The sequence below is a fragment of the Lithobates pipiens genome, unplaced genomic scaffold (genome assembly GCF_037356315.1).
Source record: "Lithobates pipiens isolate NorthernLeopardFrog02 unplaced genomic scaffold, aLitPip1_a1.2 Scaffold_1, whole genome shotgun sequence".
NCBI classification, from domain to species: Eukaryota; Metazoa; Chordata; class Amphibia; order Anura; family Ranidae; genus Lithobates; species Lithobates pipiens.
The window spans coordinates 258,675,768-258,702,443 of NW_027507685.1; the positions used below are offsets into that span (position 1 = coordinate 258,675,768).

The 26,676-nt window shown below is 45.2% G+C and overlaps 1 protein-coding gene across 4 annotated transcripts in view; it reads left to right on the plus strand.

Moving 5' to 3' along the window:
- LOC143986886 (protocadherin-11 X-linked-like) overlaps positions 1-26,676 on the plus strand; it is a 2,116,396-nt gene that overhangs the window by 236,616 nt on the left and 1,853,104 nt on the right. For all 4 annotated transcript variants that reach the window (XM_077485295.1, XM_077485303.1, XM_077485311.1 and 1 more), the window contains exon 2: positions 10,936-11,503. In XM_077485295.1, coding sequence (XP_077341421.1) covers positions 10,964-11,503 — 540 coding nt within the window. In that variant the 5' untranslated portion in view covers positions 10,936-10,963. The remainder of the gene's footprint in view (positions 1-10,935; positions 11,504-26,676) is intronic.

Genomic DNA, 26,676 nt, shown 5'->3' on the forward strand with positions numbered 1-26,676 from the left:
CTTACAGATAGCTAAAAAGATCAATGGTGTCGGTGGGAACTTATCTGAGAGGCAGAAATTGCCCAATGCTGAAGGAACCCCTACAACCTCTGGAGGAACCCTAGACTTCCACAGAACCCTGGTTGAGAAGCCATGCTCTAGAGCAGCCTTTCTCCACCTTTTCAACACAGAGGAACCCTTGAAATAATTATCCTGGTCTCGAGGAACCCCCTGCTAAAAACTAGAAATCTACAACTCCTGATACATTAGTGTGATGGTCAGTGTTGAGGATGAGGAATGGTCCTTACACTTGTGGTCATTGGGAAGGATTACCTCCTTACAGAAAGCTAAAAAGATCAATGGTGTCAGTGGGAACTTATCTGAGAGGCAGAAATTGCCCAATGCTGAAGTAACCCCTACAACCTCTGGAGGAACCCTGGTTGAAAAACCATGCCCTAGAGCAGTGTTTCTCAACCTTTACAACACAGAGGAACCCCTCAAATAGTTCTCTTGTCTCAGGGAAACCCTGCTAAAAATTAGAAATCAACAAAACTTATGATACATTAGTGTGATGGTCATTGGGAGGAATGATCCTTACACTTGTAGTCATTGGGAAGAATTACCTCCTTACAGAGAGCTAGAAAGATCAATGGTGTTGGTGGGAACTTATCTGAGAGGCAGAAATTGCCCAATGATGAAGGAACCCCTACAACCTCTGGAGGAACCCTAGACTTCCACAGAACCCTGGTTGAGAAACCATGCTCTAGAGCAGGGATATGCAATTAGTGGACCTCCAGCTGTTGCAGAACTACAAGTCCCATGAGGCATGGCAAGACTCTGACAGCCACAAGCATGACACCCAGAGGCAGAGGCATGATGGGACTTGCAGTTTTGCAACAGCTGGAGGTCCCCTAATTGCAGATCCCTGCTCTAGAGGCTCGGGTCTGCTCTCTAATCTGTTGCTGCTTTCCCAACCCCTCCAACCCTCTCCACCATTTATGCCGCGTGCAAACAAAAAAAGAATACAACATAGCTTACTTCATTGTAAAGAATAAATTCTTTAAAGTCAGCTCCCTTGTATCTTCGGTGCTGCAGCTAAATTGGAATTTTCTGGGATTAGAATCTGGAACATCCCTTTAAGTTTAAAGCCTATATAACGCCTAGTAGACCTGTAAAGCCGCTTTAGCTGCCCACGTCTCCCGTTTGATTGATGTTACAGACTGTGCAGCGTTTCAGCAGTTCTTCGCATTTTCTATAGGTTCCCAGGTGAAAGGCGATAAATTGCAGATAAGTGGCGGGGAGATGGTAATGGCTTAAGAGCTTTTTAGTGCATTAGCAGCATACTAATCAGAGACGTTTTGAAAATCAATGAGGTACCTGCGTGTTGTGTGTGTTTCAGACTGGGTTTCATGGGCCCCGGTGCCTTGCAGGGGGGGTGACACCGAGCAGGGTCAAAATTACCAGGCCAATTTAATAAAAAGCGGCAAAATGTCAAAGCGGTTGTAATAGACTGCGCACGCTTTTTTTTTTTTTTTGATTTCGCAAGTGTCAGCCTCTGTGCGATCAGATTCCTGGTAATTTGTGCTCTTTGCGCTTATCCTGTTTTCCTGTGGAGCCGAGAAGCTTTATGCTGCTGCCGGTGCTACATAATTCTCTCGGTTAGAGCAGTAGTCACCAACCCCTGTCCTCAGGGCCCACTAACCAGCCAGGTTTGCAAGATAACTGAAATACATCACAGGGGATCTTATTTATGGTGGTCAGTGTTCTAGTCTGCATCTTCCCAAGGTAATATTTAAAACCTGGCCTGTTAGTGGGCCCCGAGGACAGGGTTGATGACCACTGGGTTAGAGGGTATCACACTTGGTCTACTTGGAAAGTTATGTTGGGATTGAGTGGTACACTATATTACCAAAAGTATTGAGACGCCTGCCTTTACAGGCACATGCACTTTAATGGCATCCCAGTCTTAGTCTGTAGGGTTCAATGTTGAGTTGGCCCACCCTTTGCAGCTATAACAGCTTCAACTCTTCTGGGAAGGCCGTCCACAAGGTTTAGGAGATGTGTCTATGGGATTGTTTGACCATTCTTCCAGAAGTGCATGTGGAGGAGAAGGCCTTGGCTCACAGTCTCCGCTGTAATTCACCCCAAAGGTGTTCTATCGAGTTGAGATCAGGACGTCATGACGTTCAAAACAAATGGACTTTCGAACGGACTCCGTTCATGTGTGGCCAAGTCCGTTTGTTTGGAAGGTCCGTCGGAACTCCGCCGAAAGTTCGTCGGGAAGACAGCCGGACCTAGTCTGCCGGAAAGTCCGGTCGTGTGTACGCAGGCCTAAGATGTTCTATTGGGTTGTGGTCAGGCCAGTCAAGTTCCTCTACCACAAACTCGCTCATCCATGTCTTTACGGACCTTGTTTTGTGCACTGGTCCAAATCATTTGGTGGAGGGGGGGGGGTTATGGTGTGGGGGTTGTTTTTCAGGGGTTGGGCTTGGCCCCTTAGTTCCAGTGAAGGGAATACCAAGCATTTCATGCTCCCTACTTTGTGGGAACAGTTTGGGGGACGGCCCCTTCCTGTTCCAACATGACTGCGCACCAGTGCACAAAGCAAGGTCCATAAAGACCATAAAGACATGGATGAGTGACTTTGGGGTGGAGGAACTTGACTGACCTGACCACAACCCAATAGAACACCTTAGGTCGCGTACACACGTCCGGACTTGCCGGCAGACTAGGTCCGGCTGTCTTCCCGACGAACTTTCGGCGGAGTTCCGACGGACCTTCCAAACGAATGGACTTGGCCACACACGAAGGAAGTCCGTTTGAAAGTCCATTTGTTTTGAAACGTGATGACGTAAGACGGGACTAAAAATGGAAGTTCAATAGCCAGTAGCCAATAGCTTCCCTTGCGTCATATTTGGTCCTTCGGACCAGCACACAGACGAACGGTTTTCCCGATAGGAATTGAGTCCCTCAGACAAATTTGAAACATGTTTTATTTCTAGGTCCATCTAATTTTTAAGTGAAAAACAATCAGATTGTCCGACTGACTGATTCCGTTGGACCTAATCTGCCAGAAAGTCCGGTCGTGTGCGTGCAGCATTAGAGCGGAGATTGCGAGCCAGGCCTTCTCCTCCAACATCAGTGCTTGACCTCACAAGGGCGATTCTGGAAGAATGATCAAACATTCCCATAGACACATCTCCTAAACCTTGTGGACGGCCTTCCCAGAAGAGTTGAAGCTGTTATAGCCGCAAAGGGCGGGGCCAACTCAATATTGAACCCTACGGACTAAGACTGGGATGCCATTAAAGTTCATGTGCGTGTAAAGGCAAGCGTCCCAATACTTTTGGTACTATAGTGTTGCTACAGATGAGCAAAGAGATTTTGGTGACGTTACAATTTTTGCCTTTGTCAAAATTTTACCAAAATTGGCCATGTGGGCTGCTTAAAGTTGTTCAAAAGAAGCGGCTTTGTTGATAAATAAGGCCAACCCTAATCATGGTGTTGTTTGTTTATCAAAAAAATCATGTGATCCTCGTCAGCCCTCATCAAAATGTCTCTGAATTTGGGGACGTGACTATTTTTGTCTCTGGCAAAATTTTACCAAAATTGGTCTCAAATTTTGCCATGTGAGCTGCTTAGGTTAAAGTTTCTTTGAAAACAAAACAAAACACATGGCTGTGTTTTCTAAGATCATCGTGCCAGAGCCGGCTTTGTTGATAAACAAAGCCAACTTTAACCTTGATGCTCACCATTTGTTCCTCAACAAAACCATGTGATCACTGCCAGCCCACCTCAAAATGTCTCAGATTTTAGTGACATTTTTGCTTTCGACAAAATTTTACCAAAATTGGCCTCAAATTTTGCCACGTGGTCTGCCTGCGTTTTAAAGAAAAAAAAAAAAAAAAGAATACACACATGGCTTTGTTTTCTACGAAAGCCACGTGATCAACATGCCAGAACTGGTTTTGTTGATTAATAAAGCCACCTCTAACCCTGTTGCTAACTGTTTGTAAACAAAGCTACGTGATCACTGTCAGCCCTTACTTTTTTAATCTAAAGGGGTAAGGCCAGCATTAGGGGCATAGTTGGAGTTAGTGTTGGAAATAGTGATGGGGTTATGGTTCCAGGTAGCATTGGAGTGCTAAGGTTATGCTTAGAGTTGGTGCTAAGGACAGTGATTTGTTTCTAAACAAAACCATGTGATCACTGTTAACCCTCACATGGTGTATGTGCAAAGGGTTTGGGTTAGCATTAGGGATATGGTTAGAGTTATAAATAATGACAGGGTTATGGTTACAATTAGCTCTAAAGATAGTGTTTTGGTTATGCTTAAGGTTAGTATTAGGGGTATGACTATGGTTAGTGTTAAGGTTGGATTTATGGTTATGATTGAGGTTTGTTCTAGGGGTGGGGTTATGGTTAGTGTTAAGGTTAGCATTAGGGTTATTGTTGAGCGTTGTGTTAGGGGTAGGGTTATGGTTAGTGTTAAGGTTAGCATAAGGGTTGTGGTTGAGGTTAGTGTTAGGGTATGATTAGTGTTAAGGTTAGCATTAGGGTTAAAGTTGAGATCAGTGTTAGGGGTAGGGTTATAGTTAGTGTTAAGGTTAGTATTAGGGTTATAGTTGAGGTTTGTGTTAGGATAGGGTTATGGTTAGTATTAAGGATAGCATTAGGGTTGAGGTTAGTGTTAGGGGTAGGGTTAATGTTAGCATTAGGGTTGGGGTTGAGGTTAGTGTTAGCGGGAGGGTTATGGTTAGTGTTGAAGTTAGCATTGGGATTATAGTTAAGGTTAGTGTTAGGGGTAGGGTTAGTGTTAAGGTTAGCATTAGGGTTGAGGTTAGTGTTAGGAGTAGGGTTAGGCTTAGTGTTAGGGATAGGGGTTTGGTTAGTGTTAAGGTTAGCATTGGGGTTCTAGTTGAGGTTAGTGTTAGGGGTAGGGTTATGGTTAGTGTTAAGGTTAGCATTGGGGTTATAGTTGAGGTTAGTGTTAGGGGTAGGGTTATGGTTAGTGTTAGGGGTAGGGCTATGGTTAGTGTTGGGGGTAGGGTTATGGTTAGTGTTAAGGTTAGCATTGGAGTTCTAGTTGAGGTTAGTGTTGGGGGTAGGGTTATGGTTAGTGTTGAGGTTAGCATTGGGGTCCTAGTTGAGGTTAGTGTTGGGGGTAGGGTTATGGTTAATGTTGAGGTTAGCATTGGGGTTCTAGTTGAGGTTAGTGTTGGGGGTAGGGTTATGGTTAGTGTTGAGGTTAGCATTGGGGTTCTAGTTGAGGTTAGTGTTGGGGGTAGGGTTATGGTTAGTGTTAAGGTTAGCATTGGGGTTCTAGTTGAGGTTAGTGTTGGGGGTAGGGTTATGGTTAGTGTTAAGGCTAGCATTGGGGTTCTAGTTGAGGTTAGTGTTGGGGGTAGGGTTATGGTTAGTGTTAAGGCTAGCATTGGGGTTCTAGTTGAGGTTAGTGTTGGGGGTAGGGTTATGGTTAGTGTTAAGGTTAGCATTGGGGTTATAGTTGAGGTTAGTGTTAGGGGTAGGGTTATGGTTAGTGTTAGGGGTAGGGTTATGGTTAGTGTTAAGGCTAGCATTGGGGTTCTAGTTGAGGTTAGTGTTGGGGGTAGGGTTATGGTTAGTGTTAAGGCTAGCATTGGGGTTCTAGTTGAGGTTAGTGTTGGGGGGTAGGGTTATGGTTAGTGTTAAGGTTAGCATTGGGGTTATAGTTGAGGTTAGTGTTAGGGGTAGGGTTATGGTTAGTGTTAGGGGTAGGGTTATGGTTAGTGTTAAGGTTAGCATTGGGGTTCTAGTTGAGGTTAGTGTTGGGGGTAGGGTTATGGTTAGAGTTGAGGTTAGCATTGGGGTCCTAGTTGAGGTTAGTGTTGGGGGTAGGGTTGTGGTTAGTGTTGAGGTTAGCATTGGGGTCCTAGTTGAGGTCAGTGTTGGGGGTAGGGTTGTGGTTAGTGTTGAGGTTAGCATTGGGGTCCTAGTTGAGGTTAGTGTTGGGGTGAGGAATCAGGGATCCTAGAATATAAGCAAAACTTCAACTTTACAAATGACGTGTGCCACATTTGATATTTCTTTTAGCAAGGTCCAATACAACAACACAGGAGAAGTAATCCAGCATAAAAGAAATAAATCAAACAATGTATTTACCAGACTCCAGTATGAGAAATATGTTTCCTTCATGGGCTTGAGGAATAAAAGCACAGACTGTGGTCTGCAGGGGCCCCGAGAGCCATAGACTGAGATCCTAAGGGCAGCATGTGGCCCTCAGTCGGTTGGGTTGGGCCCCGGGGCTCTCTATTCCACCCACTTGTTGGTATCTTGTAGGAATACATTTATTAATTATTGTAACAATGTTCCCAATAGCCTCAAAACAAGAGACAAACCCGCCTTTTCTCACCGCACCCTCCGGGTACAACGCCGGCAACTCGCACCGCTGACAGAGACGAGGAATACTCAGAAATATTTCATATTCAAAACCAGGACAGATATGACAAAGTGTCCAGCGGGGGATCCGAGTCTGCGATGGCACGGGGGAGGGGGCGGATTGTTGTTGACGTGGACATCTGTTTTTTGCTTGTTTACGGAGCTTAAATTAACTGCAATCAGGATATTTTATTATGAAATTAATATATTGAAGTCTGCTGGTTGGAAAACAGGAAGTGCTAGTCAGTCCCTGGCCGGGCAATTACAGTGCCTTGAAAAAGTATTCATACCCCTTGAAATTTTTCACATGTTGTCAGGTTACAACCACAAAATGTAAATGTATTTTTATTGGGATTTTATGTGACAGACCAACACAAAGTGGCACATAATTGTGAAGTGGAAGGAAAATTATGAATGTTTTTTAACATTTTTTTTACAAACAAATATGTGAAAGGTGTGGGGGGCATTGGTATGGCGCCCCCTTTACTCTGATACCCCTAACTGAAATCTAGTGGAACCAATTGCCTTCAGAAGTCACCTAATTAGTAAATAGAGTCCACCTGTGTGACATCTCAGTATAAATACAGCTGTGAAGCCCTCAGAGGTTTGTTAGAGAACCTTAGCAAACAAACAGCATCATGAAGGCCCAAGGAACACACCAGACAGGTCAGGGATAATGTTGTGGAGAAGTATAAAGCAGGGTTAGGGTATAAAAAGATCTCCCAAGCTTTGACCATCTCACGGAGATCTGTTCAATCCATCATCCGAACAATTAAAAGAGTATGGCACAACCGCAAACCTACCAAGACATGGCCGTCCACCTAAACTGACCCGACATTTACATTTACATTTATATTTTTGGTTGTAACATGACAAAATGTGGAAAATTTCAAGGGGTATGAATACTTTTTCAAGGCACTGTGTATCGTGCCATTAGTCATACAAAAGAGGGCATCCGGGGTTAAGTGAACTTTGTATAAAAGCCAGCAAATATTCAGGAACTATTTAGTTTTGATAGACTTACTGCTGGAGAGTCTTTGGGGGAGGGGGGGGGGGGCTGGGACAGTTGTGTGTCTTGGCCTAGGCCGACAAGGCAAAAAAGCCATCCCACCCCCCGCATGAAACCCCCCCCCCCCGACCCGTCCTCGCCACGTCCTGCTCAGATATAGCCTCCCACAGCTATATATCATGGGCAATATGGGTGCGTACTTGGCCGGGGGGAAGTGACTACATAATATGGACTAATATTCACTGGCCATACCTGGTGCACGTAACTTAACTGGTAGAGGCGGAGCCTAATGCTCCACCTACCCACCTCCGCGCGGCATCATTGCATGCTCTCCAGCTTGGGGACGGGTATCTCCGTAACCAGAGGAGGAGAAGCGAGAGAGAGAAGGATGATGGCGGCGACGGGAGCCCTCAGGTACAAATTGATGAGAGCAAGGGATATATATATATATATATAGTCTATAGATGGATTGAAACAGCGAGCCAGGACCAATTTAAAAACATGTATACCCAGGCAGCTTCAGAAACGCTGCCACTAGGCCCGTCAATTGCCGCCACTGTGCCATCAAACACAGCCACTGTGCCCATCAAACGCAACCACTGTGCCCATCAACTGGCGCCACTGTGCCCATCAATTAAAAGAGGAAGGGGTGTGGTTTACAGATGACAGGGCATGTCTTAAATAGGAAGGGGTGTGGCCTTGACAGGAAGGGTGGGTTGCATTTAAATTAGGGGGTGCATCAATTGCCGCCACTGCGCCCATCAAACGCAGCCACTGTTCCCATCAATTGCCACCACTGGGCCAATCAACTGCAGCCAATGTGCCCATCAATTGCCACCACTGTGCCCATCAGTTGGCCCCACTGTGCCCATCAAACGCAGCCACTGTGCCCATCACTTGGCGCCACTGTGCCCATCACTTGGCGCCACTGTGCCCATCAAACGCAGCCACTGTGCCCATCAAATGCAGCCACTGTGCCCATCAGTTGGCACCACTGTGCCCATCAATTGAAAGAGGAAGGGGTGTGGTTTACAGATGACAGGGCATGTCTTAAATAGGAAGGGGTGTGGCCTTGACAGGAAGGGTGGGTTGCATTTAAATTAGGGGGTGCATCAATTGCCACCACTGCGCCCATCAAGCGCAGCCACTGTTCCCATCAATTGCCGCCACTGGGCCAATCAACTGCAGCCAATGTGCCCATCAATTGCCACCACTGTGCCCATCAAAACGCAGCCACTGTGCCCATCAGTTGGCCCCACTGTGCCCATCAAACGCAGCCACTGTGCCCATCAACTGAAAGAGGAAGGGGTGTGGTTTACAGATGACAGGGCATGTCTTAAATAGGAAGGGGTGTGGCCTTGACAGGAAGGGTGGGTCATATTTAAATTAGGGGGGGTGCATGAGTCAGGTCTGGGGCAGCCCAAAACCTAAATACACCTCTGGGCTGGGGGGCATTAAAGTGTAAGCTCCTCTGGTACATCCTCTGATATGACTGGCTCAGTGTCCTCTGTACAGCACTGCGGTATATGTCAGAGCTATATACATGTATAATAATAATAGTGTGTGACTGTGGGGGGAGGGGACATTAGAGTGTAAGCTCCTCTGGTACAGGGCGGGATGTGAATGGCTCAGTATGTAATATTTTTTGCTGCCTAAATATAATAAAAGTAGGCTCTCCGGAACTTCATAACGTACACTGGGCTTCATTTATAACATTTTACTCGAGAATCTTTATTTTTAGCCGTGTGAGTGTAATTTTCTCCTCTCGTTGGACTCGCATGAAAATAACTGTCACTTTTTTTTTCTTAGTAAGGATCCTTAGCCTGTTTCTTTTTATCATTGTGGATCGGGCCTCCTGTCTGCAAAAAAAAAAAAAAGAAAAACTACGATGAGATTTCTGCCTGTTAAGGAAAAGCACACGTAGTCAGGAATCTCAGTTTGAATTATTTTTTATTGAATATATGTGATTATAGGTGACAGAAGCTGCATTAGAGAGGAGATTTATTTTATAGCTGGAAAAGTAAAAAAAAAAAAAAAAAAAAAAAAAGCTGCTTTGCGGGAGAATTAAGTGGACGGATATGCTAACCTAGTAATTCAGTAAATGTTTGACTGGAATACGTTATTCTGAGAATTGTCCATTAATGTTCGGATGCTTTGTGACTGTTTATTGATATCCAAGTGCAAGGAAAAGCTGCTAAGCTAGGGGTTAGTTGAGGCCAGGCATGCCAAGTATCCAGTTGTAGACATGTACTGTAGGGTCAAAAGTTTGTCATCTGACCCTGTACTGGGCCCAATACCAACCCCAGAGCTTGTCATCTACTGAGCAGCTTGGGACCATAACAAGGTCCAACTATAACACCCCTCCATTGAACATCAGCCCCTTTGAAGGAAAGCTGACTTCTGTGTTATCTTCAACACTATCAAGACCTCACTTCTATAGTCCAGAGCTATGATGGCTACACGTCAGTTACCTACTGTATGAGGAAACGTATGTGGACTAACAAGGTCCATCTACTGTGGACTACACCTTCATTGTACATCAGGCCCTTTGATAAAGTGACTTCCATGTTATCTCTAACACTATCAAGACCTCACTTCTATGGTCCACAGCTATGATGGCTACACGTCAGTTACCTACTGTATGAGGAAACGTATGTGGACTAACAAGGTCCATCTACTGTGGACTACACCTTCATTTTACATCAGGCCCTTTGATAAAGTGACTTCCATGTTATCTCCAACACTATCAAGACCTCACTTCTATAGTCCAGAGCTATTACAGCTACACGTCAGTCACCTACTGTATGAGGAAATGTATGTGGACTAACAAGGTCCACCTATACTACACCTTCTTTGTACATCAGGTCCTTTGATAAAGGGACTTCCATGTTATCTCCAACACTATCAAGACCTCACTTCTATAGCCCAGAGCTGTGATGGCTGCACATCAGTTACCTACTGTATGAGGAAACATTTGTGGACCACCCCCTTTCCCCCTCCCTTCAAGTGCAGGTGTTTCCAATGAAGGTGAAAGAAGTTCTGGACAGCCGCACTCCAAAAGTTTTTGCCTTTTATCCAAAAAATTGTAAACAAAAATACAAGCCACAGCGGGAAAGGACAAGAGCTGACGTGTTTTAGACTTCAATACAGTGCTTAGTCATAACTAAACACTGTATTTAAGTGTGAAATGCGTCAGGTTTGATTTTTCTGTTTGAGTACTGATTGGATAAATGGTAGGGCATGGATGTAGATGTATGCAGTTGTGTAACTTTGCCGTTTTAGATTTTGAAATCTCCGTCCCCGGTCATAAGTAGATATAAGTAATTGGTTATAGGTTGTTATAGAACCTAAACGGGGGTCAGCTGTATAAAAATGCCCATGGTTTTGGAATGAGATGTCCAACAAGCTCATATAAATGTGATGGTCAACATCCGCAAATTTTTGACCAATAGTGTACAATTCATTGCAAATTCTCTTTGAAATCTCTTTCTCCAGTCACAATAACTTTTATCAATTTCTTTTTTTTTTAGGTGGGATATCTGAGGAATCGAGTTGGAGATGGACTTGCTATCGGCGACCTACCTTTTGGCGGTGTTTATAGCCTGCATTGTTTATGAGTCCGGTGCTCAGGAGAAGAATTATACCATACGCGAAGAACAGAGTGAAAATATATCGATTGGAAACTTGTTACGGGACCTAAATTTAACACTCCACCCTGACATAGCTCTCTCCACCCCTCTTCAGTTTAAATTGGTCTACAAGACTGGTGATGTCCCCCTGGTGCGGGTTGAGGAGAACACCGGTGAAATCTTCACCACCTCCAACCGGATAGACCGCGAGAAGCTTTGCGCTGGGATATTTACGGAAAACAAGTGCTTTTACGAGGTGGAAGTCGCCGTTTTACCCGATGAGGTCTTCAGGCTGGTCAAGATCCGCTTTTTGATCGAAGACATCAACGATAATTCTCCACTTTTCCCTTCCACGGTCATTAATATCTCCATCCCGGAAAACACTGCCGTCAACTATCGATTCCCTGTGCCATCCGCCATTGATCCGGATGTGGGCAAGAATGGAATTCAGAACTACGACCTGCTTAAGGTTGGTATTTATGGATTTTGGCATCACACGTGAACTTTTTGACTTTGTACACCCTTACCTTCCAATATATATTTTTTTAAATTGAGAATCACAAAGGGAAGAATAACATTCTAAAACTATATTTAAATTTCCAACACGTATCACCGGTATAAATAAAATAGTAAAATACGACTTAATCCCTAGCAAATTTATTTGGTCACCATGGTACCGTAAATTAATATTAATAATAAAAGGGAAAGTTGTGAAAGTATTTCTTCTGGAGATAAGATATTGTCTACTAGAATAGAGAAAGGAAGAGGCTTAATGGTTTTATATTTTGGCTCTAATCATAAATTTGAGGATCTTGGCTTAGTCAGGAGTTGCTGACTAAGGACACTTCTTTTATTCTTTTTTTTTACTTTTGGTTAAAGAAGTTAAAGGATTAGAACATTTTATCCTAAAGTGAACTGTAAATGGCATTGGAAGAGATAGTTAAATAGTTACATATTTCAAAAGGGGGAGGGGGGGTGGAAGGAGGTGGGACTTTATATGAAACACGTGGTTGCAAAAAACAGTAAGTTGGTGAACATATTGGAATTTTTATTGATAGCCCAAAAATATAACTGAGCATAACAGATGAATACATATAACAATAATATCATAAAAAAGCAGTAATATAGTACATCAGATCATAAATGAGTAATAGCACATGCTATGGCAAGCAAGAAACCTTCCAAAGTTCACCCAAACGTATATTGGGTTTGAGCAGTAGCATCCAGTAAATACTTGCAAAACCTATGAGCTGCTTGGTCCCATGGTGATAAAATATTGAAGGTGAGCTTGGTATTCAATTGATATGGGTTGAAGGTATAATATATGGCAGCTCTACGCGTTTCGTGGCTGAGAGGCCACTCGTCAGGAGCAAGCACAAGGTGTATCTGTTGGTAAAACAAGTTAAGCTTAAATAATATGATATAGGCCAGTGATGGCGAACCTTGGCACCCCAGATGTTTTGGAACTACATTTCCCATGGTGCTCCAGTACACTGCAGAGTGCCAGAGCATCATGGGAAATGTAGTTCCAAAACATCTGGGGTGCCAAGGTTCACCATCACTGATATAGGCACACACATATATATATATATAAGGATGGGGTAAAAAAAAAATAAAAAATTCCTGTTGACTACTCCATAGTTCATGTGGTGATGGTGTGGTACCAGGCACCAAATCCATCCATATGAAAGCACCCCACAGTGGGAGCCGCGGCGGACGACACACCAGAGGCGCCCCACAAGCACCAACCGGGATAGGCACAGAAACCCCCAGACAATCTAAATATACGATGAATAAGACAGTGAACTCAAGTAAAAATGCTCAAGAGGAAAGATGTGATGGAGTGGATAGGACCAATCCAAGGTGAGATGAAAGTAGAGACTAGAACCGATAGCCTTGTGATATGACAAGGGATGGAAATGTGTGACCTTACCAGGCCACAGTTTCATTTAAAGTCCCAGGGATGGAACAATCGGGCCTTACTGAGCCATACGTTCATATAAAGTCCCTAGAATGATTGGAGGTCATTCCGAATCTGTTTCCTTAATAGTTACTATTTAGTAAGGTTGAATAAAGACACAAGTCCATCCAGTTCAACCTGAGTGAGTGTCTACAATTGTCCCTATCCCTGTACATTGCACACTCACATTGGTCCCTACACCCTCAAGGAGCCCACAATCCAAGGTAGTGTTAGGTTTATAGTTAGGATTAGTGTTAAGTCTAGAAGGAAGTAGGGTTATGGTTAGAGATCCTCAATCTCTAGTGTCATCTTCCCAGCTTCTTGTTGTCTTTCTAGAATAGAAGATGAGGGAAAGGACTAGAATATTTTATCCTAAAGTCAACTGCAATGAAAGGGATAATGTAGGGTTAGAGTCCTGGCTAGCATTAAGGTTATGGTTAGGGATCCTCAATATCTAATGTCATGTCCCCAGCTTCTTCTTGTGTTTCCAGAATAAAAACCGAGGGAAAAGATTACAACATTTGATCCCAAAGTCCACTGTCAATGGCATTCGAAGAGATAGTGCCAGGGCTATAGTTAGGATTAGTGTTAAGTCTAGAAGTAGGGTTATGGTTAGGGATCCTCAATGTCTAATGCCATGTTCCCAGCTTCTTGTTGTGTTGCTAGAATAGAAGATGAGGCAAAGGACAAGAACATTTTATCCTCATCTGCAATGAAAGGGAAAATGTAGGGTTAGAGTCAAGGCTAGCATTAAGTTTCCCTAAAAGAGAAGTTTGGGGGTTTTTTTTGTTTGTTTGTTTTTTAGAAAGTATACCTACCTAGGTGGATGCAGTATTGGTCCAATGCTGTATCTGTTCCCTGCTGTCTCTAAGACTAAGAACTGAACAATCAAACACTGCTGATCGTTCCGTTCTCAGTGCTTCATGAGAGCTGGTGACTGTCAATCATCACTTATCTGCTCTGCCCCCTCCCACACTGGAGTGCTGGGCTGTGGAGGGGGATGGAGCGGTTGGCTCAGACTATTAGTGGCTTACTGGGAAGCTGAGCCAGGTGTTGGTCCAGGCATCTGAGTGGATCCCAACCATATGGTCACGATCTTACCCCACGCTGAAATGGCTCTGTGACGTCAGCCGACAGCGGGCTAAAAAGGGGTCACAAGAGTGTAGAATGAACTCCACCTTTACTATCTAATGTCATGTTTCCAGCTACTAAGGGCACACTTTTGGGCCAAAAACAGGTCTAAGATGTTGAAAGGAGCTTTCATAAGCCCCAGGAGTTGCTTAAAGCTCATTGCACCCTTAAAAAAGCACCAAAAAACACTTTTTGCCCTCATTTTCTGTTGAATTTCTAGAGCAGGAAACAAGGGATAATCACTCCACAGACTTTATAGCACTGAAAAGAAAATATAGATGTTCCATCCCTTCACCAGCCCTTATATTACACAAAAAATGGCTGTAATTGTACTTTAAATGTTTCCACAAGCCGGGCGACCATATTCCAAAGGACTTGCTGTACATTTAAACTAAGGAGATAAGGCCCCACGTGTGCTATCGTCATTACTTATTGTTACTTTTTATGGCCAGAACTCTAAAGGTGGCCACGGAAGTTGAACACCTAGGGCCACCACCCCACCATGTCTTGTTGAGGCTGCGGAAGAGAAGGACTCCATTCCAGTTGTCCCCCTATCCCCCTGTTCATCATTGTTTTCTTCACCCAGGTTCATATAAGTTAGACCCACAAAAATCTTCAGGAATATTATACAATGAACTGGTGGAATATACTGACCACCAAACCCTGGTAACAGGATTTGGGCTTTTAAACCGGTATATTGTGGAAATATTGGCAAAAGGTTAGCATTATTTTAAATCAGGGATCTTCAAACAGGGGTCAGGCTTGGAGGCCAGTAGCTACAGCTGTAGAGTGATACCCTCTGACCAACAGGATAAGTACAGAAGCAGGTCACCCTGGTAGATGATACGGGCTCATCCGAGGTGCAGAGTCTAAGTACTAACTGGTATTCACCAGAGCTCCTGATGGCGGAGAATAGGCTTTGCTGTGTGTTAGTACCAGGTTATGGTGGAGATGGGCTTTGCTGTGTGTTAGTACCAGGTTATGGTGGAGATGGGCTTTGCTGTGTGTTAGTACCAGGTTAAGGTGGAGATGGGTTTTCCTGCATGTTAGTACCAGGTCATGGTCCTCGGGATCGCCCCACCAGGAGGTGAGCAAGCTAGTGGACAGTAGCAGATATAGCAGGTAGGAAAAAGCAGAAGCATAGTCAGTAAAGAAGTCATAGGTGGGTAACAGGTGGTTGCATGTAGGAGTCAGGCAGAAGAGTAGTCGAGGAACAAGCCAAAAGTGGGCAAAGAGTTGTAGCAAAGATACCTGACAAGACAAAGATATTGACTGGGGAGAGCACAATAATATGGCAACCAGAAAGTGTAGAAACAAGGCTTAAAGGAAGTTCATTGGAGAAGCCAAGAGTTCACAGTTCAAGAAAAAAACAGGTTTCAAGGCAAGATTATTCAAGGAATTGTCCAGAGAGCTGTCCAGCATCCCATATGGTTCGGCGAGAAGAGACATCGCCAGACATAGCAGAGTTTGTAGGTTCAGACCCGCGTCCTGACACTTCCTTTACCTTCCTTGACTGAGCCAAACCCTCCTTCAATTGTGTCTCACATGCTCCCCCTTCCCAGACACTGCAGCTGATGGTGGGAGGGTTTCAGTAAAAGAGGCAGTGTTTACCAAAACAGAAAGCCATGGGCAGGACTAGGCGTGACCGGTTGCTGATTGACAAGGTACAGGCATGCGAATTAGTAGTGATAATGCTGATAGCCACACCCCCTGCAACATGTTTCATCCTGTTGTAGTGCTGGAATACATGAGAGCGACAACTCTGCTCTGAATTCAAGAGCAGTGCAGCATTGTTGCCGCATCACCATAGGAAGTTACATTAGGTGGACTTCACTTGCTCAACAGGTACTTGTGGGACTAAGCGAAAACTGTAATTGCAGATGCACTTATAATTAGGTGCTGCAGAATATTTTTTTTATAGGAAGCCATATTTCTACTTTAATGATAATGTTCTTTTTTAATATTCAGGTTATTAGCCAGTACAGCAAGAGCTCTTACACTTGGAATAAATAAAATCTTTTTAATTGGTGTAACAAGATCTGAATATATTTTCCCTTTACAACTTTTCACAATGAATGCACAGTCTTTCAAACCTCGAAGATGAGATATAGCCCCAAACTGACACCCGCTAGTTTGTCTTTGCTAATGGGAATTTCGTTCAGAATAAATGACCAGGCTGCAGATTTATTAGCATCATAAAAATAACTTTCTTTCCCCTCTTTTTAAATCAATGTGCCAGTGTTGTGTAAGAAACCATGACCCACATTTGAATTGGGCAACGCGGAGTCATTAGCAGCTGGTCTTAGGATATTGTAGCATGAGTCATTGGCTATGCTTAATAATCATGTTTGTGGCTAATTACATCAACACATGCCCTTAAAATATTACATTTTGGGAGTTGGACCAAGACTTCAGAAATGTGAGCCAAATGAGTATAAGATCCGCAGAATGGAAACTGTGAGAGAGCAGCTGGGGCAAAAAATCAACTCTCTCCCCCCTGTCCTCCTTGGCCTCTCCATCCTTCTCTCTCTGTGGCCGCGTACACACGGGCGGATTGTCTGCCCAACTAAGTTCGGCAGACAATCCGACAGACAGTCCGTTCAAAATTTGCATGAACGGACTTGACCACACACGATGAGCAGACAGTCCGCTGAAAACGTGCGCGATGACGTGTACAGCACGTACGACGGGACTAGAAAAACAACGTCCTATACACTGCAATGCAACCTTCGGCCGTGTAAACCCTTTCTGAGCATGCGCCATACTTAGTTCGTCCAACTTGCCTACACACGAGCGGACTGTTTCCGCTGAAACCAAGTTTGGACGGACAAAACCAAGTTTGAACGGACTGTCTTACGGAAATTCCGTAAGACTTTGTTTGTCAGATTGTCCGCTGAAAAAGTCCGCTGAAGCCCACACACGAGCGGACTGTCCGCTGAAACACGGTTCAGCGGACTAAGTTGGACAGACAATCCGCCCGTGTGTACGCGGCCTGTGTCTTCCACTGCATCTCTTTTCTTCTCTCTCCCCTCTCTCTATCCTTCTTTTTCTCCCTTCTCTTTCAATCTCTGAGCCTGTCTCTTCTCTCTCTGTCCTCCTCCATCTCTCTCTTTTCTTATCACTCTATTGTTACTCTTTGGTGCGGTCTCTCCTCCTCTCTCTTCTCTCTCTTCTCTCCTCTACTTCTCTCTCTCTCTCTCTCTCTCTCTCTCTAACTCCTTTCTTGTTCCTTCTCTTCCTGTCTCTCCTCTCTTTTCTCTCCTCTACTTTTCTCTCTCTCCTTTCTTGTTTCTCTCTTCCTGTCTCTCCTTCTTTCACTTCTCTCTCTCTCTCTCTTTCTCCTCCTCTGCCTATTTCCCTTACTTCATCTCCCTGCTCTCTGTCATCATCTGCCACTTGTTTTCTCCTTCTTTTTCCTCTATCTGTCCTCCTTGGCCCCTTCTCTCTCTATCCTGCTCCGCCACTCTCTTACCCCTCTGTCCTCCTCTCCCTCTCCTTATCCCCCTCCTCTCTCCCTCCTCCTCTCCCCCTCCTTCTCTGCCTCCTACCCCCTCCTCTCTCTCTCCTCTCCTCTCCCCCTCCTCTCCCTCTCCTTCTCTCCCTCCTCTCCCTCCCCTTCTCTGCCTTCTTTCCCTGTTGTCCTCCTCTGTCTCTCCCTCCCTCCTCTCTCTGTTGTCCTCTGACTTCCTTTCTCTCCTCTCCTTGGCCCCCCCTTTGTCACTTTCTCTCTTTCCTTCTCTCTTGTTCCCCTCTCCTCTCTCTTCCCCAACCCCTCACCTCCCACCCCTTACCCTCACCTCCTACACTCACCCCCTCACCTCCCGTCCCAAACTCTCACCCCCTCACCTCCCGCCCGCCAACGCTCACACCCTCACCTCCTGCCCCCTACGCTCACCCCCTCACCTCTGCCTTCTTCTCTCCTTCTCCTTTCTCTCTATTTTCTCCTCTTTTTCTCTCCTTTCTATGCCCATCTCTTTCCTCCTCTGCCTCCATCTCGTCTTCTCATTTCTCTCTTTTCTCCTCTCTTTCTCTGCTTTCTACATCCATCTCTTTCCTCCTCCGCCTCCATCTCTCCTTCTCATTCCTCTGTCTTTTCTCCTCTCTTTCTCTCCTTTCTATGCCCATCTCTTTCCTCCTCCACCTCTGTCTCGCCTTCTCCTTTCCCTCTTTTTTCTCCTCTCTTTCTCGCCTTTCTATGTCCATCTCTTTCCTCCTCCACCTTCGTCTCTCATTCTCCTTTCTCTCTATTTTCTCCTCTTTTTCTCTCTGTTCTATGCCCATCTCTTTCCTCCTCCGCCTCTGTCTCGCCTGCTCCTTTCCCTCTCTTTTCTCCTCTCTTTCTCTCCTTTCTATGCCCATATCTTTCCTCCTCTACCTCAGTCTCTTCTTCTCATTCCTCTGTCTTTTCTCCTCTCTTTCTCTCCTTTGTATGCCCATCTCTTTCTCTCCTTTCTTTGTCCATCTATTTCCTCCTCTGCCTCTGTCTCACCTTCTCCTTTCCCTCTCTTTTCTCCTCTCTTTCTCTCCTTTCTATGCCCATCTCTTTCCTCCTCCGCCTCCATCTCTCCTTCTCATTCCTCTGTCTTTTCTCCTCTTTTTCTCTCCTTTGTATGCCAATCTCTTTTTCTCCTTTCTTTGTCCATCTATTTCCTCCTCTGCCTCTGTCTCACCTTCTCCTTTCCCTCTCTTTTCTCCTCTCTTTCTCTCCTTTCTATGTCCATCTCTTTCCTTCTCCACCTTCGTCTCTCATTCTCCTTTCTCTCTATTTTCTCCTCTTTTTCTCTCTGTTCTATGCCCATCTCTTTCCCCCTCCGCCTCTGTCTTGCCTTCTCCTTTCCCTCTCTTTTCTCCTGTCTTTCTCTCCTTTCTATGCCCATCTATTTCCTCCTCTGCCTCTGTCTCACCTTCTCCTTTCCCTCTCTTTTCTCCTCTCTTTCTCTCCTTTGTATGCCCATCTCTTTCTCTCCTTTCTTTGTCCATCTCTTTCCTTCTCCACCTTTGTCTCTCATTCTCCTTTCTCTCTATTTTCTCCTCTTTTTCTCTCTGTTCTATGCCCATCTCTTTCCTCCTCCGCCTCTGTCTCGCCTGCTCCTTTCCCTCTCTTTTCTCCTCTCTTTCTCTCCTTTCTATGCCCATCTATTTCCTCCTCTGCCTCTGTCTCACCTCCTCCTTTCCCTCTCTTTTCTCCTCTCTTTCTCTCCTTTGTATGCCCATCTCTTTCTCTCCTTTCTTTGTCCATCTATTTCCTCCTCTGCCTCTGTCTCACCTTCTCCTTTCCCTCTCTTTTCTCCTCTCTTTCTCTCCTTTCTATGCCCATCTATTTCCTCCTCCATCTCTCCTTCTCATTCCTCTGTCTTTTCTCCTCTTTTTCTCTCCTTTGTATGCCAATCTCTTTCTCTCCTTTCTTTGTCCATCTATTTCCTCCTCTGCCTCTGTCTCACCTTCTCCTTTCCCTCTCTTTTCTCCTCTCTTTCTCTCCTTTCTATGTCCATCTCTTTCCTCCTCCACCTTCGTCTCTCATTCTCCTTTCTCTCTATTTTCTCCTCTTTTTCTCTCTGTTCTATGCCCATCTCTTTCCGCCTCTGTCTCTCCTCCTCTCCTCCTCTCCTCCTCTGCCTTTGCTTCTCTCCTCCACTTTCTCCTCTCTCTCTGTCCTCCTCTACCTCCCTCTCTCTTCTCCTTCCTTTCCTTCCTATCTATTATAAATGAAAGATGGATGATCTGGCCAGGGAGGGCCACGTTAATCCAACAAATTGAACATGAAATTAAGAAAGACATAATAAATCCCCATTACTTTTGGATTGTTGACCTTCGTTGTTTCCCTGCTAACAATGATCTTGTTAGCCTGTCTTGCTGCATGTAGTATGCAGGTGTTTATACATTATTTATTCTTTCCACTCTCTAAGTTATTTTTATTTCTTTCTTTTTTTATATATACTGTATCTAATGAAGCGCTCGGCTGTCTAAGCCTCATCCCGCCCTGCTAGGCCGGAGGCGAGAACGCGGCCCCCAAGACTTGTGTAGACTTTGCCTTCTCCTTAAAGTGACTTTTCGCCAGGCTTTATCACCAGTGGTGGCTTCAGATCAAGAAGCCGGGGTATGGCGAGAGATGAAACAATCAAACGGAATATTTGATATGTTATCCGTGCCGCAGTGCTTGGGGGGGGAAGATCGGAAGATCGCTATTTTTGTGTTGTTTTCTAGCTGTGTCCCTTTTAGTATTTGTGATGAATCACCAGCTGAGTTCAGATCTCAACGTTCACATTTTGTTTTCAGCTTGGCCTTCGGTCTTTATGTACGGGGGAAAGGACAAGTTCACTTTAAGGAATTGTTCACAGTGGCGGTTCAAAATGCCACAGTTGAGCCGCATTTATACTACCCCCTCCCCCCCCCCAACTGCTCCCTCTGTGGCAGTGGCTGGGGTCGTACTTGTAGCAAAGTCCCGGGCCCCTTTAGGCCTAATAATGGCCTCCAGAGTTAGGACAGCTGACATCCTTCTCACACTATTGATGGGACACTATTCCTTCCCCAGGGTACAAACAATGGGGCTTTAGGGCTTTATTCTTCCCACTAATGCCAATGATGTGGCATTGTTTACTCCCATTGATGCCAAGGCATTTTCTACTTACACTGTCCACACTCCGGCCAGGGGCGTAACTATAGGGGGTGCAGCAGTCGTGACCGCAACTGGGCCCTGTGCTGCAGGGGGCCCATGCAGCCCCCTTTACATATGGCCGGCAGCAGCATAGGCAGCTAGGGGTACCAGTGCACCATGCACACGGGTGTCTGGAGGTGGAGGGTGACTAGCAGAGCTCCATGCTGGACTATCGCACTGGCTGTTCTTTAGTTGTGCATTCCCCACATGACCTGTGTCCTCGGCCGGCTCCTCAGAGTACCCCTCTCCTGCTCCATGCATTGCCGCTCAGTCCGATGTTTGTTCTCCCCAGCCAGATGGGGCACCTAAAAATAGAAAAAAAAATAATAATAAAAAAAAACTACTGATGCCAGTGGTGGAACTACAGGGCTCACAAAGGTCACACCTGTGACCACACCCTGGAGTTCCACCACCGGACTCGGAGGGAAGGGCCCTAGCTGGGGTTCAGGGGGGCCCTTCATGGTTTCTTGCATCGGGGCCCTGAAGGTTCTAGTTACGCCACTGACTCCGGCCCCCCTTGAAGTCTGAAGGACAGTAAACTGGCCCCCCTGTTTAGAAAGTTTGGAGACACCCTGGCCAGGGGCGGACTGACAACTCATGGGGCCCCCCGGGCAATAGCATATTATGGGGCCCCCCCGGGCAATATGGGCAGGCAAACAGAACAAAACTCTGGATAGCCGCACACTAGAAAAAAAAACTTGAAATCCCGTATTTTATTGAAAAGTCGTGGATCACATCACATCAGACATACACAGCAAAAAGATAAAAAAAAGGGGGGTGCAATAAAGCTGACGCGTTTTGCACTGAAATCAGCTTCCGGGCAATAGGAGAAGATCATGGGGCCCCTGGGCAATAGGAGATTATGGGGGCTCCCAGGCAATAGGAGATTGTGGGGCCCTCAGACAATAGATTATGGGGCCACACAGTATACACACACACACACACACACATACAGTATACACACACAGACATACAATATGCACACACAGTATAAACACACAGAATACACACACACTGAAAAGGTACTGGAAAGGCAGGGCAGCTATAATCTTGGGATTTTTTTGAAAAAACACAGATTTTTACATACTGCCCCTGGTTTTATTGAGGCTGGCAACCCTGATGGGGCCCCTTAGTGGCATGGGGCCCTCGGGCAGTGCCCGAGGGTCCGAATGGTCAGTCCGCCCCTGGTTGTACTCTATAGTACGTGTGAGCAAGACCTTGTGCTTTTCATGTCCTTTAGCCAACCTCAATATGCGTGCAATCTATTCTCTAGTCTCGTTTCCCTTTGTAGATTTTAGACACTCATATTCTAGCAGGTGCAGCTCAGCATTTAATCAGCCATATATTTCGTTTTTGGAAAGGACAAAAGAAAACAAAAAAAAAAAAGGTACAAAGCATACTTTAATTTACGTCTCCTAAAGACCACCAGTCTTTTTTTTTTTCCAATCTCACGGCGCGCAAAACAATGGCTTTCTGAAGACGTGAGAAACGTTCCAGCAGCTGCCGCAGTAAAGTTTTGGCACCCGCACAATGGAAAAAAGTACTTTGCCAGGCAGGCGAAGCCAAACCGATTTCAACCCGTGGAAAGCGACCGGCGAAAAAAGGCTTTCTCCCCCCAGAACTCGCGTGAAAAAGCGAGCCTTAATGCTTTGGTTGGAACAGCTGGGATGCTGTAAAATTTAGTGATCATCGTAATAAAAAAAAAAAAGTTGAGCTTTCGGGAATTAACGATCCATTAGAAAATGTCTTGTTCGGAATTCTTTAAGAAAAAAAAAAAAGGAAGCTGATGGTGGATGGAGGTGATCTTCCCTGCCCAAGGCCCGCTGCGCGTTTAAACTTTAATTTTATTGCATCAGAGTCGTGAAAAATCAGTCGTAAGAGATTGGAGTCAATGGGCCGCATCCAGCTGGCCCCGCGACGTCACCCGTTATGAAAAGTTTGAGATGCTTTCCAATGAAAGATGATATACGGCACTGGAAATATGGAAGGATTAAAGACAGGTCGTCAACGGACACAGGCTCCGTCCAGTCTTGCACAGTTGTACCGGCTGCTCTCCTGGACTGAAAAGTCTTCCACTGATTTCTCACAATGTGCATTAGAAACTGCGGAAAGTCAGAGCCTGCCTCATTTCCGGGGCAGGAGGTTGTGCAGCATCACCTAGCCCCAGTGGCGGCTGGTGGTATATTTTTTCAAGGGGCAGCAAACAGTGCACAACCCCCTCCTCCTCCACCCGCAACACTTACCTCGGGTAGCAGATCCCTCTGGGTGACCGGCGGCCAGCTTCCCCTGTGTCTCCTCCTCGGTATCATGATGATGTCCTCTGCGTACCTCTCCTCCCTGGCTTCAAGACGGTGTGCTTGACGTAGTCTCCTCCTCAACATCGCGGTGGTGACCTCACTGTACGTCTCCTCCTTGGCACCATGGCAGTGTCCTCGCTATATGTGCCCACTGTACCATGGTGGTGTCCTTGCCGTACGTCTCTTCCTCACCATCGCCGTGGTGTCCTCGCCATACGTCTCCTCCTTGGCACCATGGCGGTGTCCTCACCGCACATCTCCTCCTCTCCACCATGGTGGTGTCCTCGCCGTATGTCTCCTCCTCAGCATCATGGCGGTGTCCTCACTACACATTTCCTCCTCAGCACCATAGCGGTGTCCTTGCTGTATGTCTACTCCTCGTCACCATGGTGGTGTCCTTGCCATACGTCTCTTCCTCACCATCGCCGTGGTGTCCTTGCCATACGTCTCCTCCTTGGCACCATGGCAGTGTCCTCGCTGTATGTACCATGGTGGTGTCCTTGCCGTACGTCTCTTCCTCACCATTGCCGTGGTGTCCTCGCCATACGTCTCCTCCTTGGCACCATGGCAGTGTCCTCACCGCACATCTCCTCCTCTCCACCATGGTGGTGTCCTCGCCGTATGTCTACTCCTCAGCATCATGGCGGTGTCCTCACTACACATTTCCTCCTCAGCACCATAGCGGTGTCCTTGCTGTATGTCTACTCCTCGGCACCGTGGTGGTGTCCTTACCGTACGTCTCCTCCTCGGCATGATGGTGGTGTCCTCGCTGTACGTCTCCTCACTGGCATTACAGCGGTGTCCTCGCCATACATCTCCTCCTCTGCTTCACCGTGGTGTCCTCACCGTAATGCTCCTCCTTGGCATTGCAGTGGTGTCCTCGCCACAGTCTCCTCCTCGGCACCATTGGGGGGGGGCATGTAAAAGCAATCAAGATGGCTTTTCCACTGTAGGGAAAGATATCTGGTTGATGCCTGTAGCTGCAACCTTCATTTAGATGTCTCCACTCAGTCCAGAAAATCCACCTGGTGGAAGTGCTTAATCCATGGAGCCTCGGGATCACATGTGGGCCTTTTTTTAGGGGGGTCAGTCTGAGTCCATCTGCTGTAGCGTGACAGTTGATGCACTCAAGCTGGCCATCCATCGGTGGAATTTCCTTCAAACATCCATATGGAATAGTCAGAAAAATCAGATCGTGTGACTTGACACATTGGGGTTGATTTACTAAAACCGAAGAGTGCAAAATCTGGTGCAGCTCTGCATAGAAACCAGTCGGCTTCCAGGTTTTATTGTCAAAGCTCAATTGTACAAGTTAGAAGCTGACTGGCTACCACGGACAGCTGCACCAGATTTTGCACTCTTTGATTTTAGCAAGCCAACCCCGTTTTGTTAGAAAGCCATTTCTTATTGTAGTGCCACGCCAATTGTTTGAATTTTAATGTTCTATTTCAGGATGTACAGAATAGATATGTGCAAAAGGAAAAAATTTGTTTAGCTTCGTTTCGTTTTAATTCGTTAATTCATTAATTTAGTTTAGTTATATTCGTTAACTTCCTTAAATTCGTTTTCGGATTTCGTTTAGTTTTCTACCGCATTCGAAAATATTTCTACCGGATTCAAAATTATTTCAACATGATTCGACATTATTTCAACCACATTCGAAAACATTTTGTGACCCGACTTTAGGGCCATGTATCTCGGGGTCACTTGGTGCTAGAAACTCCACCTTTGGATATGTTGTAGTGCTCGTACTATTTTGTTTGCATACCAAATTTGGGGTTTCTAGCTATAAGTGACCCCGAGATATGTGGCCCCAAAATCGGGTCGCAAAATGTCATTCTCTGCTCTAATAACATTTTGCGACCCGATTTTGGGGCCACATATCTCGGGGTCACTTATAGCTAGAAACCCCAAATTTGGTATGCAAACAAAATCGTACTAGCACTACAACATATCCAAATTTGGAGTTTCTAGCACCAAGTGACCCCGAGATATATGGCCCTAAATTCGGGTCACAAAATATTTTCGAATGTGGTTGAAATAATGTCGAATCATGTTGATATAATTTCGAATGCGGTTGAAATAATTTCGAATCATGTCGAATTCATTCGAATTCATTCATTATATTTCTTTCGTATTCGTTGTAATTTGTTATTTTTTTATTCGGATGCATCCGAATGTCCGAAAGATGCAAAATTCGGCCGAATTTCGATTCGTTGCGAAACGGATTGCACAAGCCTAGTACAGAAGTGATGTAATCTTTATGTCTGTGACTTCGCCATATACTGTACACTATATACCATACATAGCTCCCAATTGTCCCTGATTTGGAGGGACTGCTCTTCACTCGAAACAAAGTCCCTCTGTCCCCCTTTCCTCATTTCAAACATTATTTCTCAGTGCTAAACCTTTCATCCAATTTCTAAATGGCTGCATTTGTAAATTCCAAAAGCCAATATAAAGGAATAGTAGTGGCAGAAAGCACTCGTGGGTTTAACTAATCTTTTTTTTTTAATAATTCTCCTTTAAGGGGGCGTGGCATGGGGTGGCGTGGCATGGGGTGTGTCCTATGCCTACATACTTTTTGCTAATAGGCGTTCCCTCATTGCCGTCTTAGAAAGTTGGGAGGTATGTACCATATACTGTATAGAGTGAATGGAGGTTCCTAACAAACAACAAAAGTTCTACTTCAGGGTAAACCATTACTTACCATACTCACATTATATCACATTCACACAATCACATTATATGTAGAATTTTACCCAAATGGAAACTACATTCACAGCTAGACATCCTTTAGTCTAAATGAAAAAAAAAATTATATATATATATATATATATATATATATATATATATATATATATATATATATTGCCTTCTATTTTTTTGTTTCGTTACTTTGATCGAAAATTATTGTCAAGTTTCCCACAATAACCATGAAAAAAATGAAAGAAATGTTTAGAAATTGGCAGAATTTGAATGAAATTTGAAGGAAGGAGGCAAGTAGAAGCAAGTAGAGGAAAGACAAAGGGCAGGAAGGAAAGAAGGGTAGGGTGGAAAGGAGGGAGGAAGATAATAGGAATGGATGGATTGAGGCAGGTAGAGGAAGGGAAAGGAAAGGAGCAAGTTGAGTGGCGTGAAAGAAGAGACGGAAGAAAAGAAAGAAGGAGGAAGAGGCAGGAGAAGATGGGAGGAAGGAAGGATAGAAGGAAGGAAAGAAATGGAAAGGAAAGGAAAGGACTGAGGCAGGTTGAGGAGAAAGAAAGAAAAGGCAGAATTAAAAAAGGAGGAAGAGGAAGGAAGGAAGGAAAGAAAGAGGGAAAGGAGCAAGTTGAGGAGCATAAAAGAAGAGACGGACGAAAAGAAAGAAGGAGGAAGAAGCAGGAGAAAATGGGAGGAAGGAAGGATAGAAGGAAGGAAAGAAATTGAAAGGAAAGGACTGAGGCAGGTTGAGGAGGAAGAAAGAAAAGACAGAAGAAAAGAAGGAAGGAGGAAGAGGAAGGAAAGAAGGAAGGAAAGGGGCAAGTTGAGGAGCATAAACGTAGAGTGACGGAAGAAAAGAAAGAAGGAGGAAGAGGCAGGAGAAGATGGGCAGAAGG